This window comes from Siphateles boraxobius, unplaced genomic scaffold (genome assembly GCF_051911475.1).
Source record: "Siphateles boraxobius isolate OS27281-9 unplaced genomic scaffold, OSU_SipBor_1 13, whole genome shotgun sequence".
Taxonomy (NCBI): domain Eukaryota; kingdom Metazoa; phylum Chordata; class Actinopteri; order Cypriniformes; family Leuciscidae; genus Siphateles; species Siphateles boraxobius.
Window position 1 is genome coordinate 12,638,552 of NW_027508733.1, and position 20,874 is coordinate 12,659,425.

The window sequence follows — 20,874 nt, forward strand, 5'->3', positions numbered from 1 at the left end:
TCCTTTTACAGAATGTCAGGAAGGATTGGATCAAACAGAACTAATTCTGTTCCAAATGTATAAATATTGTGTGGACATGAGGACAGGGGTTGAGTGTTTTTCAGGGTAAAAGGACCCCGAGTGCTATTAAGTGAGCAAGAAATTATCCGGAGATAATGTTTCAGGTTGTTGATTCCACAGGTCACACCAAAGGGGAGCGGTCAAGCGGTCACTAACAAAATACTTAAGGTCTCCATTCACAGGTGACAGTTCACTCCAGTGGGGGTGCGGTCGTGATTTAAGGGAAAACCTTATAAGGATCAGAAAATGGTTGGAGAGTGTGACACCTGGGTCCAAGCCTCTCACCTACACCAACAGGCCACAACCATCCCATAGTCCATGGGGCGAACGAGATGATCAACACGCCTGGAGGAGGATGTGAACCAACTAATGGTTTAAGAATGTGGTTTTGTGATTATTTTGAGGATTTGATTCGATTAAATCAAAATAGGGCTTAGTATTGATATACACTAGATCAAAAGATTTGATTGGTTACTTATTTATTAGGAAATATTTAAGGAAAATGTTTTTGGGAAGAGAAGATCTATTAATTAATGTAAATTATAGGGATAATTGTTGAAGCTTATTAAGTAGAACCACAGCATGTTTGAATTAAAAGTTAAAGGTAAAAGAACACGGAACGTCCGTGGGGCGAACGAGATGATCAACACAACTGATGGTTTAAGTTTAACAGAAGAATCTGTTTTTGTGATGATTTTGTTTGATTGAATCAAACTAGGTATTGATTTGATTGTAAATGTAGAAAATATATTGATTGTGTCCGTAATGGAAATATTAGAGTTAATTTTGAACAACTACATTGGTTAAAAGAATGGATAAAAAAATATAAAACCTTTTCTGGATAGATTTTATTAAATATGGTGTTAAATAGAGCTTACTAAGTAAAACCATTGGCTGAATCGAGTTAAAAGTTAAGAAAATATGGTTAGGAAAATGGAGGCGATGTATGGAAATGGGCGTGGACTGATGGTAAATGGATAAGATTGGTTAATCTTTGGGGGGTTGGGGGTACTGTACTACCAATTTCAGCGATAGGATTATCAATATTGTTATGTTTACCATGCATTATAGTGTGTTTCCAGCTCAGTACAGAGACTGGTTAAAGCTGGGAGTCTGTTCAATTGGATGAACAAAATATGATGATACAAGTAGTGGGAGCTACTGTGACATGTGTTAAAGTGTATGTTTCCTTTTCTTTTTCTTTATTTCTATGAATGTTTTTGATATGAACAGAAGGTTAAAAGCTGTGGTTATCCGCTATGTGTTGACGTACAAGGAGAGGGGTCGAAATGAGGGATTTTATTCTACTTTTATTTCTTCGTATTTCTTAGCCTGTTGAAATGCCATGTGGGTTTCAAGATGTGTAATGATAACCAGGGTGTTAAATTGATGTGTTTCCTACTTAAACTATACACTATTTCTTGTTTATACTGAGGTGACTGAGGGTCCGACCTAGGTCGGGAGTGCAATAACAGTGCTTATTCATTCAGCCCGGCCGCAGATAAAGTCTTTACTTGCTTGCTAATACTTAAGGGACTATCCCCACAAAAACAGCCTAAGCTTTTTACTTTTCCAAATGTTATTTCACAAATGTTTAAGAGAGTGGTCAGTGAAAACCAGAGATGAAGAGTATAAGTGTGATGATATGACTTAAAATTTGTCTTATTGTTTATTATTGTGATTATGGGTAATCATAATGATAAAAAGTGAGGAGTTGTGGTGGCAATTTTAATGATATTCATTGATCTTTAGTAAAATATAGATGATTCAAATAATGTCACATGTGTGTCTCTCACTTGTAGTGAGAGAAGATTCTGTTTATGTACCTGGGGAGGCAGAAGGGGGAGACACTCCAGAGAACAGACGAACAAGGACCTCTGACCTAGATGTCAGAAGGCCATTTGGTGCAGGGGAGCTTAGTGGGCCAACTAGTGACGTCTATGGAAAACTACTGGGAGGAAGGCTCTGGGGGGAAGAAGGCCTTGAAACTAAGATAAAAGCTAGTTCAGTCTGTCTGGGGGTGTGTCACTCTTCTGCACATGGTAACAACTGTGTATTAGACTGCTCCTATTCTTGCAAGAATAAATACTTCTATTTTATATAATTTGACTCTGAGTGTCTCTTACGCAGTGATGTTTGTTTGAGATGAATTTTTGCCACAACAGTCAACTGAAATTTACTGAGTTTGGCTAAAATTAGCTAGTAGGCTAAAAGTTACTTTGAACTTATACAACGGTATATCATAATATAAAGTATGTTTAATGATACAGTCAAAGTTCTTACTGTAACTTATTAATGTAGTATTTTGAGAGTTTCTTTCAGAAAGTCATTTATCTGAAATAGAATGAAATGTTTAGCTGGATTTGAACATGTATGTTTTCAGTATCTGATTTAAAATAAATATATTTTATATATTTATAAATGCATCTTTATATTTATAAATACATTAATAAATACATATTTATCAATACATCAATATAAATATATTGATGTATTTTATTTGGTACCCTTCATCTATTCAGGGGACATCACAGCCCACCTGTCTTTATCAGAAATGTCCTGTTCACTTTCTCACAGTTACACACCTAGTTAAGGGTCTTTCTCAAGGGAACCACAGTGATATTTAAGAGGCAGGGGACACATGCTGTTCCCCCGTCCCCCAACTCATAAAGCAGAACACAAAGCAGAACACTAATGTAAAGCAGAACATCTTTTATACACTAAAATCAAATCTAATGCATGTTGATTAACTTTTTCTAATGTTTCATTCATCTTGTTCCATGTTTTTTTAAATTTAGCTGTAGACCATACAAATAATTTTAAAATAAGTCCATGTCATTTTACCTCAAATTAATTTATTTTTATTTTAAAAATAAATATATTCTTTTCCCTTAGATGCTGTGAAGAGGTGGAGCCCAAATGCTACCGATTGTGCAATCAATGCAGCAATGCCAGAACACCTTAAACACGCTCCAGGAAGAGGGGCGGTGGATATAAAAAATGAGCCAATGTGTTTAAGGGATAGTTCACCCAAAAATGAAAATGGTCATTTACTCAACCTCATGTTTCAAACCTGTTTACCTTTCTATGTTATGCTAAACACAAAGACATTTTGAAGAATGTTTGTAACCAAGGAAATGTCGCTTCCCATTAACTACCATAATTTTTCCTTCAATAATGGGAGTCCATGGTTGCTCTGTTTGCTTGGTTACAAACATTCTTCAAAATGTCTTTTGTGTTCAGCAGAAGAAAGAAACTCATACAGGTTTGGAACATGAGGGTGAGTAAATTACAGAATTTTCATTTTTGGGTGAACTATCCCTTTAAATAATAACTGATTATTTTGTATTTGTTGTATTTTATTTAGTTTGGTTAACAAATGTTAAACATGTAAAATAATTAAGAGAAATTGTCTGTTCAATATAAATAAAATGTTGTTCTAAATCAGAACATTCTGCTTTTTTGCTTATGTCCACAAATAATGTGTTCTTGTTTGTGATACACGTGATTAAAACGTTTTATTGACGGTCAGGTCTGACTGGACCAATTTTGGACCTTTTTAGCACCTTTGTCGTGTAAACCTCAATACTTCATTGCCTTTCACGATGTTACACAATAGGTGTGATTATTTTATATGCAGGATTATATATACTGTACACTTAAATTATGCAGCAACACATTTAAACACAAAGATGATGACGCATTTAGACGTCCAGGGACGCGTCGCGCAGAAGAGACGTGGAATTCACGGTCAGATGACGTCGAAGACGTCCGTTCAACTTCCATTTTGGAACTATTTTTCAACCATGATGGGACGTGTCGGACGGACGTCTTTTCAACGGTCATAAAACGTCCAAATGTTTGCTGGGATCAGTCTTTAGAGTGACAGACTTTCCCTCCTTCACTGACACTGACTTCACTCCATCTGTTTCACCAACCACACCTAGGAAAAAATCAGATCATAGCTGGAATATTTGAATACTGCTTTTACAGTTTGCAGTCTCCCGTCTTTACATAGAAAAGATATTTGCGAGATACTCACCAAAGACAGTAACAGTAAATATCTTTATGGTAGTCTTTTCTCTAGAGATGGAGAGTTTAAATTGTTCAGAGTGTGTGATTCATGGTGTTTCCGATGGTGAGAGATCCAGTCTTTTGATCCACCTCTAATCTGCCTCTGAATCTCACATCATCGGTGACAAAATATAAAGTCAGGTCACTTTTTCTTGTTATTTGAGATAAGACAGAGTCTTTAGGTCCAAACAGCCACAGTATGGTATCATCATTCCGTACTTCAGTAAGATTAGTGTGTAGAGTAACAGAATCTCCCTCCATCACTGACATTGCCTCATCTGTTTCTGCACCAACTACTCCTGCAGAACATAAATTAACAGTTATAGAGATATATAACTGTAGCTTGCTTAATCTGAAAACAAAACACACTAGTAACCTCAGTTTCAAACGAAAACACTGTCTGAGACAGATACAGCATACTGTTCAGAATGTAAATGAAAAAAATTGTGAAAATTAAATAGTTTTAATTAACGTAACCATGAGCTCTTCATTGTGGCAGAAATTGTGGTCCAAAAGAGTTACTTCATGTTAGCTGGACATTACTGTAACCTTCGACATGACTGTACTGTTTTTATTAACAGCACAGATGTAAACATTGTGTAAATTAGGCTAAATTTGGAAATCTCTTATTTCATTTATCTCACCAACTGTCTGGAGAAAAAAAGCATAACTTAAACAGTAATGTTGTTTAGGAAATATGTGAAAGCTTGTTTGGGCCACTGAATAAAAATAAAATAATTTAATTAAAAAAAAAACATTTTATCTTAGTTATGAGTAAAAAAGTCAGAATTGCAAGTTTCTTGTACAGTTTTTCTCAATTGCTAACAGAATTCATGAAACAGTTCACCATTTTCTCACAACGATATAGACAATTTCGTAACTACACACCGGCTTGAACAAACCTCAAACGTCCAAGTCAAAATAAAATATTTCAGTAAAAAATTATTCACTTCTGTCAAAATCAAACTTTGGCCTCAGGTGACACAAAACCTGCACAGACCACTTTCCTGCCCAATGAACTCTAGTGAGATCAATTCATACCACTGTAACAAAAATAATTTGGCAGCTCAGTGTCAAATTACAGTATAGGCTACAACAGACAGATAATCAAGACTCCATCAATGCCTCCATCAGAAGAAAGACACCAAGGTGGATCTAAGTCTTTCAGCAGGTCAGCCAGGAAAGCTTTAAGCACTGCCATAGTGTGCATGACGCGCCAGCCTGATCGCTGCCCTGTATGCCCTGCTGTTGTAGGCAGGGCCGGAGCATTTAGAGTCGATGCCCTCCCAAATCGATTCTGGCATCGCCATGTATCCATGCTCATGCTCCCCCTTGAAGTTTGCATGCATATGTCGGTGGATGTAGGCTGAATACAGGTTCTTCCCTCAGCGTGGAGGTCGGAAAGGAATGGAAGGCTCACTGGATCTGGACGGTTATGGAAGAAACCGTTAGACCGTGTCTAACCTGCCACAAACGGTCTCTTTCCTAGCTTGTCCCCAACAGTTGAGTCAGTCTGAAGCGTGCTCCATAACCCCCAACAGCTCTTCATACGTGGGACAGGACGACCGCGAGGGCTCAGTTGACTCGTCTTCTTTGCCATCAACGACCATCTCCTTAGCTTTCTGGCATGGTGCCAGTAGAGCACTGTCAGAGAATGCATTAGATTCATTATCCTCATCCAGCAGACCACTCTCGTCAGATATTAATTAACTCCTCTCTCAAACTCTTCATCCTGCTCCATCTGTGATCCCCACGGCCTGAATCTTTTCTCCACCTCAACGTAAATGGGACCCGAGCCGCTGGGCACAGATGTTTGTCTCTCTTCCCTTGTGAAGATGGACAAACGAAAGCGGAGCATCCTTAAAGGGAATAGTAGCCTGGTTGACACCAGCTGTAACTGAGAGTGGGTCTGGGGAAGGTTCAGTCACAGCCCATGCAAAGCGGCGTCACCAACGGACTTCGCTAAAATGCCTCTGGGCACAATTGGATGGACCTAAAACCATCAGAACAATCGTCATCGTGTAAAGCCCACCTCTACGTTTTTGATTGGTGGCTTGATTTGGAAAAAATGCAAATGGACTTGAATGGGCTCTTCGCCAGACGGACTAGCAAAGCAAATCTCAAATTTGCCAGACGTTCGTCAGAGTTTTCCCAGCCAAAGGGAAATGCCCACAGTGAAAAAAAAAAAAAAAACGCACCCTCGAGAACCGTGCTCTTCGCCCAGACAATAAACGCAACAGTCATGTGTGTCTCCGGGTGTCAGAAACGGGTCGGCACACTACTTAAAACGTTCCTCAGACATTATTTTACCTGATCGACAGATTGCTTCAAACACAAACAGTTCCTGAAGACGAAAAGACGATGATGATGACATGTTCTCTAAATCCCTTTTAATTATTGGTCACACTAGTATGATATCATGGGCTGTCGCTGACCAATACAATTGCCAAGATTTGACAGTTGCTTCAGATACCAGTCACGCTGAAGCGTTCCCCATTAGAGTCTCAGGACGCAGTGCGAGTTCTCTTTCTTAAGGCATAATTGCTGTGGAAAGAATCAAGCATTTGTAGTAATCCATGGTCTGTTGAAAGAACTTAGTTTATGTTTTACAGTTTTAAATGTTCTTTTAATGTGTTGTGTTGTGTTGTGATGGAGACATGTTCTTGTTTTTCTTAGTCTCATTGTGTTTTTTTTTTTTTGTACTTTTATCATGAAAATGTATTTTGGTATTTATTGCATTTTTTGTGATTTGGCTGCTACCTTGGCTAGGTCTCTCTTGTAAAAGAGATTCTGAATCTCAATGGGACCTCCAGGTTAAATAAAGGTAAATAAAAAAAAATAATAAAATGTTCGATGGTTGAAGGATAGAATAATGTAATCTCTTTGTACCCAGCTTTTTTTTTTTACAGCGTATTATTCCATTAATAGATGGAGCCTTTCCCTGTTTGTTTAAAGTTACAGGGAAGTAAGGAAGTTACACCCATAAAGCTTCATGGGGTGTAGGAAAGAGGTGGATAAACAAGGTGTAACCCACAGAAGCTTACTGAAGTGCAAACCCTCTAATCCGCCAGAAGGTGGTGCGTACACTCCCGGGAGTTTTGAAAAAAAAAAAACACACCTTTCTTCCGGTGAAGACATTGTCAGAACGCATCAAAGAGTGGTTGAAAGCTGTAAGAGAGAGATAAATCGCACAACTTTGTGAGCTCCTAAAGATACCTCCGATTGTTTTTTTAGAAGGATAGATCATCTGAATCTGGACCTGGCGGTCAGTGGAGCCAACCGCAGAAGTGATTGAACGGACCATCATCCTGTGCCTTCATTTACATACAGATAAGAATATACATGAATCTACCCGGGTATTGGCACAAACTTACATACTTTGAAGAACACACGCAAACACCAAAACTTTCACAGACTCTTTATTTTGTATGAAATTGTTTATTTTGGGTTCAGTGTGCGAATGTGCACTCAGGAAGCCGCTTAGGCATCCGGCATACTTACGAAACCTCTATAGGGTTACAAACGCTTGAGGTACAACACATGTGTCTTGTTTTCAGGTTTAAGGTTGAAATGCAAAACAATGGATCTATTGGAACAATGGACCACCATACAGCAAAAAGTTCACTTAAAGAATTAAAAATGTGGCATTGCTGATAAAACAGGGCAAACGAAAAGAAAATGTTATCTATATAGATATATCATTAATAATAAATAACAATTAGGTTATGATTACATAAGATATCAATAATGCACTTTATTCATCCCGCAGAAAGTCAAGCCATCAAAGGTGTTTTATTTAGTCTAACAATGACTGCATGGTCCACTGAACAGTTAAATCAACCTAATCCACAACTATTGTGTTTCACTTCTGTTTCCGCATGAAACCGAAGAAACATCACCACTGATCCTGCACTTTCATTGTTATTCATCTCTTTTAAGATCTTAATTTAAAGTTTTGATTTATGTACTGCAAATCATTCCGCATTCACGCTATAGATGAAAACGTCTGCATAATACAGATTTAAATTGTATTTTGGTTATTACTTATCATCATAATTATCTTAGTTTAAAAACAAACATGTTTCTGTTTGTAGATGTGAGATGCAGTGAAGTCAGTGTCAGTGATGGAGGGAGATTCTGTCACTCTAAAAAGTGATGTTACTGAAACATTTGTTGATACAGTGAATGTTTGGGAGCACAATAATAGCTGAATTTAACAGACTCACAAACCATCTCAACATGCTGAAATTCAGAGACAGACTGAAACTGGATCAAACTGTATCTCTGACCATCACAAACACCAGAACCAATGACACTGGACTTTATCAACTAACAATTGCCAGCGGAGAGACCAAATACAAACGTTTAAATGCAGTCTATGGTGAGTTGACCATTATGGCATCATTTGCACTAATCATTTTTATTAGAATCACATCTTTGTCATTGTACTATTTTTTATTTTTTTATTCATTACATCTTATGATACTGACTGCCTTAATTGTTGTATTTAGGCAACAATAACCAAAACATGCAAGTACAAAAGGTAACATTTTCACTATAAGAAAAATGTGTAAAATTATATCAAATTGATAAGGTTTTATATGTGCTTAAATAATATAAAAATACATATCCTACTTGTAAACAAGTAATTGTTAACTAGGCTTTTACTTTATTGCAGTTATGCTATCAACCAGCTTTGCATCAACACTGATTGTGACTTCAGAACAACAGTTGAAATTCATACTTTTCCTTTTATCACTGTAAAGCTGCTCTGAAACTATATCTGTCCTGATTTATGTTTCTGGGGGGAGCCCACACTCCATAATTAACTTAGACCACACTTCATTTTTTGTATAATTTATGTTAGTTTATTAAGTTGTATGGGCTGTTTTGTATTCAACACAATTCAGGCCAATGAAAGACAAATACCATTCCTTTCACATATACAAATGTTTTATTAACATGTATAAACTTTTTTTCACTGTATTTACTCAAGAATGTTTTGGAAAGATTTAGAAAGCTATATTAAAAAAAACAAAAAACGGAAGTCTAATATAGAAATGTGTGTATTTGATGTTCTTTTGATGTACTTAAAATGACAATTCGGAATTATTATTTTTTTATAAATGGCTTGTAAATCTTTTGAAACAAACCAAACCCCAACAAAAGTAGGCTACCTGTGACAAATGTCTGAAAAAAAAAGAGAAAACAGACCAAATTCTTTAATTTTCCTGTTATATTTGTTAAATATGTATATATTTTAAAAATATAACAGGAAGAACATAAAAGCATTTGATCTGTTTACTCATTTTCTCTCTCACACTTGTCCTCTCTTTATTATCCCCTCATTTATCTGTATGTGCTCTTCACACTCCAGACCAGCGGGTGGCGGAACGGCACTCTTTAAGTTTGATTTCACAAACCGGCAAAAACAGAAGAAGAGGAGACGCGCTGAACAACAGATGATTCAAAACAAAAGATTTGCAAAGAATTTGAAAATTCACGAATCAGTTTTAAACGATCACTATTTACAAGTGAAGAGATACATTCAGACCAGCAGGAAGATAAGAAACCTTTAAAAATGGAGTTTATTGAAGATTACAGTGAGAAACCTGTAAAGTTGGAGTTTATTGAAGATTACAGTGAGAACAGGAGTGATCCTGATGAAGAACCCCTCAGAGTGAAGCTTGAAGATACAGAGGACCAGATAGGTTGGTGTTTATTCTTGATTCTTCATTAATGATGCTGTGAAACTTTAAAGTTATAAAACTTTAGCTTCTTCTTTTTTGCATATTGTTTTTACTATTTTGCAAGTGACTGAGCATTTCAGCATAACTAATGTCCCTATTTTAAAAATCCTTACAAATTCACAAAATATAAAATAAAAAAGGATGGCAGACATTTAGGCCAAAGAGGCGAAGATAATTTTTTTTGGTTTTTTCGTTTTATAAAAATGTACTAAAGTATAAAGTCAGAGAAATCAAAATGTCAGTGTTGTCAAAAATAGTAATTCAACAAGAAATTGTTGCGACTATTCTGTTCTTCTCATTGAATAAAATATTGATACAGAATATTACACTATAGCATTATTTTCAGCGCTCGCCAATAAGAACGCCCGATGGCCCCGGGCCAGTATGAACAAATGGCAAGGCCCATGTCTACACACTTGACAAAGTCATAAATCCTCCCAGTCCCAGCTATTAATTAATTATAACAAGTTATGATTGATTATTAACATTTATTTTGAGATAATTGGTTACACTAAATTAGAGCAAATGTTTAAACAAAAATATTTGATGATTTACTGAAAATAAAAACTTTTTAACTTTTTAGAGATTAAGAAGAGTGAGGAACTGGATGAAGCGGAGGAGGAACATCATGTCAAAACAGAAGAAAAAACTTTGAGTTGCTCACCGACTGGAAGTAAACTAGTACTGAGAAGAGCCAACAAAAATTTCACTTGCTCTCAGTGTGGAAAAAGCTACCCATACAAACAAAGTCTTAAAAATCACATGAAAATCCACACTGGAGAGAAGCCTTTCACTTGCTCTCAGTGTGGAAAAAGCTTCCCATACAAACATAGTCTTAAAGATCACATGAAGATCCACACTGGAGAGAAGCCGCACACATGTGATCAGTGTGGGAAGAGTTTTACACAAAAAGGAAACCTTAAAGATCACCTGAAAATCCACACTGGAGAGAAGCCTTTCACATGTGATCAGTGTGGAAAAAGCTTCCCTTACAAACAAAGTCTTAAAGATCACATGAAGATCCACACTGGAGAGAAACCGCACCGATGTGATCAGTGCGGGAAGAGTTTTACACGAAAAGGAAACCTTAAAAATCACCTGAAAATCCACACTGGAGAGAAGCTGCACACATGTGATCAATGTGGGAAGAGTTTTTCACAAGGATACCTTAAATATCACCTGAAAATCCACACTGGAGAGAAGCCTTTCACATGTGATCAGTGTGGAAAAAGCTTCCCATACAAACAAAGTCTTAAATATCACATGCAGATCCACACTGGAGAGAAACCGCACACATGTGATCAGTGCGGAAAGAGTTTCACAATAAAAGGAAAGCTTAAAGATCACCTGAAAATTCACACTGGAGAAAATCCGCACACATGTGATCAATGCGGGAAGAGTTTCACAATTAAATCAAAGCTTATTTATCATATGAAAATCCACACCGGAGAGAAGCCTCACGTGTGTTCTTTGTGTGGAAAGGGATTTTCATGGCTAAATTGTTTAAAATCACACCAGATGAGACACATCGGTGAGAAGGATAGTTTGTGGAAAAAGCAATTTTACAGAGGGTGATCTGAGGCAGCACCAGAAAAAAAGCTGAACACAAAAAAGACTCCTTAAAGGTTGTTTACTGCTTAGATGAATGTGATCATTTATTTTTGGGCCTGAAATCGCTGATACCACCTTTAATGATCACCTGAAAATCCACACCGGAGAGAAGCCGCACACATGCTCTCAGTGCAGGAAGAGTTTCAGAAGTGTTCGAGCTTTGAAAAAATAACATCTGTGTTCTCCTTCTGGAGAAAGAAAGAAGCACAAGAAAGTCGATACAAAGGGGAAGCCTTACACGTGTTCTGCTTGTGAAAAAAGTTTTACACGACTGTGCGCTTTTAAAGTACACCAGAAAACACATACCAGTGTGAAAGACATTTGTGAAACAAATGTGAAAAAAATGAATTGGCTTCCCTGCTCAAAAGTTCTGGATCTGAACAAGAACTATGATTTACTATGATTGATTAATGACATTATAGATTCAAATGTAACACAATGTTATGGTGATCTGAGCCATTTTCCATTCTTCGTTATTTCCACAAGTGCTCCTTTTTTATTATGTTATATTTTTTAAACTCTTTTATGAAAAAATAGAGTTTTTACAAGCACAAAATGTTTGTGTGTTCAAATGTACTCCGGGAAATGGACGTGTCATGGAAATTGTTTTTTTATTCATTCTTTTATTCATATTAATGAATTAAATTTACCTATAATAAGTCATGTACTTTCCTAATAAGGCAGAGAAAGGTTAAATTGGCTAGGAGCCTGGGCTCTGGCCTGTGTTATCTATAGCCCCTTTCACACACAGCGCGATGATCCCGGCAAATTGCCAGAACGCCTTCTGTGTGAACGCAAACACGACCCGGGATTGATACCGGCATTGATGCCGGGTTGAGGACCTAGTAACATTGCCGGGATCAGTCCCGGAACGCGCCCTGTGTGAACAAAAGCCAGGACCAATGCCGTAAGGGGTGTCATAGTGATGACGCATGTGCCATCGCGAGACTCTTTTGCTCTTAGAAGAAAGTTTGTGTCTGCATCAACAAAGAAAGAATGAAAAAATGTCTGCAAACTGGAATGAAGCAGAGACAGGAGCTCCTCACTATCCGCGCTGAAGCTGAGATCTTTCGCCAGCTTTGTGGAACGGTACGCGCGTGAACATGTTTTCAACGCGTACGTTACACGTCTCATCCTGACGTCACGCGGCTTTACGGGACATTAAAGGGATGTGTGTGAACGCACTCACAGATCCCGGCAAATCACTGGCAGTGTGAATGAACCGAAATGAAACAATCCCGGGACAAATGCCGGATCACATTATCCGTGTATTTTCCGGAATCTCTGTGTGAAAGGGGCTTATGTAGCAGATATATAAAGAGGGAGAGAGCCTCCCCTCGGCGCACACACTCTCACATTCTCCTGACTGACTGTGTGACTTTGAGCCTTTCTTGCAAGAAATAAACCATTATAATAATCATTGATTGAAAATGTGTCTCTTATTCAGAATTGTTTGTTTATTTGCCACAGCAAATGTCTCTTGAGATTTTTTATTAAATTGTTCTTCATTGTTGTGTTAAGAATATCTAGTTTCTCTACGACTTTTGATATATCTTTACCAAGTGCCTATGTAAGAGAAACGATTGTGTTGCTTTGTAACTGGATGCTTCTTTGATTGTCTCCTTCTCTTCTTGATTTGGACACCTTTTAAGTCAATAAAGTGAAATATCTCATTCGTTTTCACTTTTATTTAGTTTTTATTTGTTCAAGTAATCATTGACTGAACTTATTACTATAAATATAGGAAAGTCTATATTTTGCTTTTGCTTGCAAAGTTTTGCATTCCTCCAAGAAACTAGCACTTTTGGTCTATAGTGAACTTATTTTCTTCTCAAGTGTAGAAACTCAGAAGCGAAGACCAGGAGACTCGGGCAGTATCTTAAGCAGGATTCTTTATTGAGCACACAAGCTTGTTCGTTGCTGTGGTCTTCAAGCTAGTCACGAGTCTAACTAAACATTTTACATTGTAACTAAAATATACATTCCCAAGGGGGAGGGATTTACATACAGGCGGAGACTCTGAACAAAGCATGCAAATGAAGTAGGAACACACCCTACTCTGAGGGCACTACCCATCCAATTGAATCAGCATAAACTATTCAAATGCTGATAGTGGCTAGGAACTCTGGTTCCAAAAGCCATCCCAGAGCCATTAAAGACAAAAGGTGAAAGTCTCCCCTACAGTTAATCCAATCAACCTAACGATTCAACATCTAGGCTGAAAGGTGAGAATCTCAGTGATCTGATTAATTTAAAATACAATAGAGCTAGCAGGAAAGGATACTCTTGCTGGAGACTCAATAATCATCTGAAAATCAGCCTAATAAACTTTATCAGTTTATACTAAATTAAACATTTGATAAATGTGTAACACTTCAGGTCGCCTCTCTAAACTTTGCATTCCCTAATCCCTTTCAAATCTATTGTAAGTGAATATACAATTCCTCAAGGTTACGCAAATCTTTAGCAAGCAAACTTTCAAATGCTGTCTGTGTGTATACATGGATTTTTGTTATACTTCGTTTCTTCTGCCATGTTTGTAGTTTTTTCATGTTGACTGGTGGTCCCAGAGGGTTTTCCTTTGTTCCTGTGCTCCCGGGGTTGGAGTCAACGACATTTCACGTGTTTCATCTACAAAAGGTGTCTTTGAACTCTCTTACCACTTTTCCACCAACATGGTCCCGGTGCATGTATCCAGTCTATGCATGTCTATTCATGAACTATTCCATGCATAGAAAAGATGGAAAACGCATAAAATAAATAATGTCAAACTGGTTTGTATTAAGTGCAACTGGTAATGCTGCTCTTGTAATCGTTTAATCGTCCCTGGCTGATATATTTAGAGATTTATTGTGTTCTTTTATTTGCAGTTGATTTCATCTAAGGCTGTGGGTGGAAGTCTTTTTTAGCGCCAATAAACAGAACAGAAGGAGACGTCACCACATACGTCACACACTTATCGCTCTGAGTCTCTCAGCGTCGAGTCTTCTGGGGTAAGTTGAGCTGTTCACTCACTGTGCTTCATATAGTATTTAGAAATCATACAATTTGTTTAAAGGGTTATAAATTTATGTATAAAGGTGTATAAATCTGTTATAATGACCTTTTCACAAGAAGTAAAATAAGTCTCTGATGTCCCCAGAGTGTGTTTGTTAAATTTCAGCTCAAAATATCCCGCAGAATTTTTTTTATTTCATATTTCACTATTTCTCTTGACATTTATCTTTGCTAATTATTTTTTTCTTTTGTAGTGAACAGCACATTCCAGGGCCTAGTTTAATGTTTGTGCCCCTCCTGTCTGGAACAGTGGACAGAAGTTTGTTACATTTTGATTGGACCTTGGTGGACTAGTTTGTAATTCGCAGGTTTGTAATTTTGTAGGGAATTACAAACCTGCGCACATATATTCAAGCGCACATAACTATAGAATCAATTCTTAGTGCGCATGTGAACGCCATCAGCGCTTATCAGAGGTTCGCGTTTAAAGACTGTTTAGAAACATTCATATACATTTTTATCTTCAGTTACTGTAAATCTGGTCTCTAGTTCATAAACGCCAGAGGAGAACTGGCCCCCGACTGACCCTGGGTTCTCCCAAGGTATTTTTTTTTTCTCCATTAGGTCACTTGATGGAGTTTTTCAGTTCCTTGCCACTGTTGCCTTTGGCTTGCTCAGTTGGGGACATTCAATTTAATTAATCAATCATTAATACCATTGATCAGCTCTACCAAACGTGGATGATTTTCCACTAAGAAACGAACATTGTTATGTTGTTTTGATTGATGCTGTGAACCTGCTTTGATGCAATCTATATTGCGAAAAGCGCTATAAATATACTTGACTTGACTAACATAAACAAACTGTCCAACACCATCAGATAAAGATGCTATAGGACAACATCCGTCAGTTATGTCTTTTCACCTCCATTCATAAATCCTGTCCCATGGCCTCATGGGATAGTAAAGTGTCCATCATATACGCACTTTAGAATATCACCAGAAGTAGCAAGTCGCCCTTGTACTTTTTGTACTATGAAATGTGTTTATGATAAGAGCATTATACTGGTGACGAGTAAAATGTGGCAAGCCAGATATTACCTGCTTTTCCTCAATTTATTGTTCACAATGATCACAGCTCTGTTGGTGTCAGATGGAAAAAATCTATTTTCTACTGCCCATGAACATCAAAGATGACATGAGGAAAAGGGCAATGGTCCTACACTACGCAGGAGACGAAGTTCAGGATATATTTGATACATTATCTGGTACGGGCCAGGCCAAAAATGCATAAAAACACTATGAAATGTATACTTGGTTTTAATTAAAAAAAAAAAAAAAAACATTACACAGTGTAAAAATACAAAACAAAATTGTATTTAGTCTCTCTTATGTAATGTTTATTTATCCAGGAAAATGTGAAAACTAAGTGACCAGGTCATGTATTTATAAATTAAAAAAAAAATTTTTTTTTTTTGTTTTTTTACACTGACATCACTGTGTGAAGAGTCACTCAGTTAGTATCTCTAATTCTTCATTCTAAAAACAGCTGTCTTGAAATCAAAGTTCATGTTCAGAACACTTTCAAACGTGTTGCTGTGTTCTCACCAAATGTCACCTAATAACATTGAGCAATAAAAGCTCACTTTCAAATATCCTAACCAGTTTACCGGTAATTTAATCTTCAAGATCTGTAGTGGGCCTCTATGATATTTCATCTGATATTTATAGTTGCTTCACCAATTCATTGATTTAAATAATTGATTATTTTATCAATTACTTTGTTATAGTTTGTATTGGTTGCTGATTCTACTTGCATCAAAAACAATCTCATAATTTTAGCGAAAGCACCAAGATTGTTTTTTTGAGCTTCCATGTTAATTTCTAAAGCTGTTGTGTGCTTAATAATTCATACGCCTAGTTCCCCCTATTTTTCTCCCCACAAATTACTGAGGTTTAATGAGGAGTCTGTTACTAGTGCTGTCTATTTGAGCTTTGAGATATTCTGTCATATGTGTCTTTAAACAATCTGGATCTGTCAGGCCTCACAATTTACCTCAAGTTGTGAAATAGGCAAAATAAAATTGTGGGCCCCCCAACCCCATGCCTAATGTTTCACTGTCGGTTGGAATACTCATCAAAACTGCTGTTTTTCAGGAGATGTAAATATTAGGCCTATTTTTAAAACAGTAAAACACTTAATTTTGTCAAAGTTGATATTGTTGCTATATATGATATGTGCATGCATGTGTTATTATATTATTTACATTTTACCAAAATTAAGCGTATATGAAGGTACAAAGTTTTTGACCAGCTAATATTGTTTTTTTTCTGTCATTAGACAGGTAGGCTATTTTGCCGAAAATCGATTCCCTGCCAGGCCAGAATCTGACTCTCCTCGCGTGCACGCGCATGGCGTCAGTTGATGACGTCGGTGCGACTGTTTTAGTTTTCGTCTTTTTAAAGTGGTTTCCAGAAAGCGGTACGTGCGAAAACTGGTCACTGGCTTCGACAGTTTAAGGCAAGCAATACAATATATTATATAAACAAGCAAAATACGAAACTGTCCAGAAATTAAAAACAAACAAAATACGAAACCAAAATTAAAAACAAATAAAATATGCTTGGTGTTACTTTTGGGTTGAGAGTGAGACTAATACAGATGAAGTTACTCAAATAATTAGGTTAATAAACTTTTTTTTCAGTGGGTGGCGGTAATAGCATACAGCTAAAGCTGGTCTGTCAACAGAAGAGAAGAAGAAGACGTCACCACTAGTGCTCAACGACACGCTCACTTCGAATCTTCTGAGGTAACTTATTATAATTCAATCAGTTTTTTGCATACGTTTACATGCACCCTCATAATGAGATTATAATGGAATTTTGGCAATATTTCGAAAAAGCTTGTCCTTCTAAACGCAATACTTCGATAAAACTAATGCCATTACCGGCGGAGTTTGACATTCGAGCCAGGGGGGTGGGTCATTCCTGGTATGCGGTGACATTTTGGCTTCATAAGTGTTGAAAAAAAAAAAAAGAACATGATTTTTATGTTTTTAGCATTCTACCAAAATAGTGACATGTTTAACTATAAGGAATACATATTGGTCAAGCTCAGGGACTCTATAATAATAATTATGGGTAGTTTGTTCAGACACTGTCCATGAAAATATTCCACCCTGATAGGCACATATACATAGTTATCACAACATGTTAATAATGTAAATGTTAAACAATAATGAGCTTTTCTTGGATAGTATATGTCCCTTATGCCATCTTAGATTTTTTTTCTTCTTGAAACAAGCAAAACAATTTTTGATGATTAGAATATGTTTCACATTCCACCTGGTTAGGTTTATAGAACTAACAGGGTGGAATCTAACAGGGTGGAAAATTCTGAGCTAAGTTAGCCATAGCTCTTTGAGTGATCAACATTAAGCTAGTTAACCTTCTACAGATGAATATAACTTTTAGACCTTTAAGGGTGGGACAAGCAGGATAACATTTCAAAAACTAAAAAAAAAGTTAGGAGTGAGAGTTGAAGCTTACTTCAGTTTGTACAGTTGAATTCCAGCAGGTAAAAGAAATGAAGTCACTTCTTGAAAATGGTCTCAATGAAATTGCAGTCGGATTTGGAAGGCAAAAAAGTACATACTAACAGGGTGGAAGATGACTTCAGGGATGCAGTAATTGAAGAAAATTTTAAGAAAAAGACCTATATTTTCACATGATTTATATGTATGATTAGCGGCAATTTAGCCTAGTCTATAACATAATAAAAAAATATTTTGACGTTTTTGTCATTTCATGGTTTATATTTCTTGCAGAAGTTGATTACTGTGCACTGAGGACATGATATAATTGAATGCATACATCAATTAAAATTGTGTAAAATACAAAATAGTATTTTTAATGTCTATTATCTCTGTTTAAATGGTAAAGAATACTTAAATCTACAATTTAAGCCATTTACTATAAATATGTGACTCATTTTAGAGAAAATATGAGTAAATAAATCATTGGGACAGGAAAAGTCACCGCATACCAGGAATGACCCGGGTGGCAAAAAAATTAAAATAAATCATTGTAGCAGCTGGGACCTGCATGGCCTATCAGTTGGGGAACTCAGCACTACCACATATGGACAAAACAAACATGCTAAATAAACACATTTATTTTTAACCCAAGAAAAAGCAGTACAACTATACAATTTTTTTGTAGACAGGTAGAACTTCGCATAAACAGCCACTTAACTTCGCATCGCATCTTCGTTTGAACACAATTAGGATCAATGAAATGTGGACCACTTTTGCACTGTTAAAATATTTTCTTCAACCAAAACGAAAAGATTTTTAAAGTTTTTCTTTCCTTTTTTCAAAACACATTGTGGCAATGAGAGTGATTAAAAAACAAGTTATATTTCGCATGTTGTTGTACTTCATGAAACATTTAAAACATTTTGAGAGGGAAAAATGAACAGTCACACAATACTCTCCACTTTTGAAACACATTGTGTCAAAGTTATATTTCGCATTTTGTTGGAGCCTACTTCATGAAACATTTAAAACATTTTGAGACATGGGAAAAATTAACAGTGACACAATATTCTCCACATTTAAACACATTGTGGCAATCAGAGCAATTAAAAAACAAGTTATATTTCGCATTTTGTTTTAGCCTATTCCATGAAACATTTAAAACATTTTGAGACACGGTAAAAATGAAGCCACACAATACTCTTCACTTTTGAAACATATTGAACAGCATATTGAAAGCAGTGTGTTGAGTTTCTCCAGCTTAAGCAGTTATTTGTCAGAAGTTTTAGAAATAAAACTTAGGCCTCGTTCACACTGCAGGGGCTTAATGCTCAATTCCCATTTTTTGAAAGAATCCGATTTTTTTGCAAGGCCGTTCACATTTCCCATTAAATGCGACCTTTTGTGATCTACTGTGTGAACGAGAACGTGAATGTGAAATGATCCAGAAGTGACCCGCATGCGCAGAAGAGTACTCAACGGTCAACGACGTCCAAATATTAATTAAATCAGAAACCTCGCTTCCCACACACATATATATCTATATGATGTCTATGGTCTCAGCATCGTCCGCCAGTTGTTGTTTATCTTCTCATTCCCGCCTACTTCAACACAGAATTATGACGTTTGTCGCATATCAATGACGTGCGGGTCGGATACATGCGACCTGGCCGTTCAGATTGAAGTCGCATTTCAAAAGATCGGATACATATCGGATTTGGACCACATACCCAAGTGGCCTGGGTCGCATTTGAAAAGATCGGATCTGTGTCGTTCAGACGGTCATGAAAAGATCAGATACAGGTCGCATAGGGGCAAAAAGGGTGGTGGGGTGGTGATGGCGCAGTGGATAAGACACATGCCTTTGGCGTGAGAGACCCGGGTTCGAATCCACTGTGAGACACCAATGTGTCCCTGAGCAAGACACTTAACCCCTAGTTGCTCCAGAGGCGTGCGACCTCTGAAATATATAGCAATTGTAAGTCGCTTTGGATAAAAGCGTCAGCTAAATGAATAAATACGAAATACGAAAAAAATCGGAATTGGGTCGTTTCAGCCTGCAGTGTGAACGTAGCCTTACAGACCTAGACATTGTCTAGACTAGTGCAACAGTAATTTTCGTTTTTTGCGTCCTGCATTTGCATCGATAATGGTCTCAGGTGAGAGCTTGGCCGTAAATCTCCCTGTCTATATTTTGGTGTAACGTGTTAAGAGTCCGACCAGATAATACAACTCTATTACATGCTAGCTGAGAATCGCTGGACTTAGCCTGTCACTTGTCACATGACCCAGAGCCCAGATTTTTTTTTTTTACTAAAGCAGTATATAAAATCAGATGTATTACCTACCACACTTTTTGTTGTTTTGTGTCATTTAAAATATTTATAATATATATTTTTTTGTTGTTGAAAGATGCAATCTTTCGATCCCCCCCAGCATGCGATCAGTGATCAAGAGCGTTGTTGTTTGTGCATCAATATAACAGACTCTCGCATGATTACTGTACGACTCCTGTACGCAGAGCCGGCGCCAGCCGAGTGCTGATGAGGGGGCGTCTGAAATACCGAGAGGGGGCGTTCACATTAACGTACGTCACCAATTTTTGCCAGGGTCGATCTTCTCCCCACCACTTTTTAAAACATCTTCCCGGCACGGATGTATGAATACAAATTAATAAAATATCTCCAGTTAACTAGCAGAGGATTCATTTTTGTTCGTTTGTCAAATTAGAGTCGTTAGGCGCTGAAATGTGTTGCTTTTTAAATCAAGTGATCAAAGTGCTCGTTGCCGCTGCGATCAGTGAAGCGGATACAGTGTTGTCTTGTGGCTCGCGCAGCTTTCACACGG

At 37.1% G+C, this 20,874-nt stretch overlaps 2 protein-coding genes across 3 annotated transcripts in view; both read left to right on the forward strand.

Moving 5' to 3' along the window:
* The window catches only part of LOC143735426 (uncharacterized), a 71,610-nt gene that overhangs the window by 41,708 nt on the left and 9,028 nt on the right, over positions 1-20,874 (forward strand). The window contains exons 1-2 of one of the 2 annotated variants that reach the window (XM_077225579.1): positions 16,916-17,012; positions 17,197-17,301. The exons of the other annotated variant lie outside the window; for it this stretch is intronic. The gene's annotated coding sequence lies outside the window, so the exon portion shown is untranslated. Of the gene's footprint in view, positions 1-16,915; positions 17,013-17,196; positions 17,302-20,874 lie in introns of those variants that run through there. 2 annotated transcript variants of the gene reach the window in all.
* LOC143735442 (uncharacterized) lies at positions 9,536-13,168 on the forward strand. The gene is made up of 2 exons (XM_077225600.1): positions 9,536-9,845; positions 10,468-13,168. The coding sequence occupies exons 1-2, from the start codon at positions 9,716-9,718 to the stop codon at positions 11,457-11,459; spliced, it is 1,122 nt and encodes a 373-aa protein (XP_077081715.1). The 5' UTR covers positions 9,536-9,715; the 3' UTR covers positions 11,460-13,168.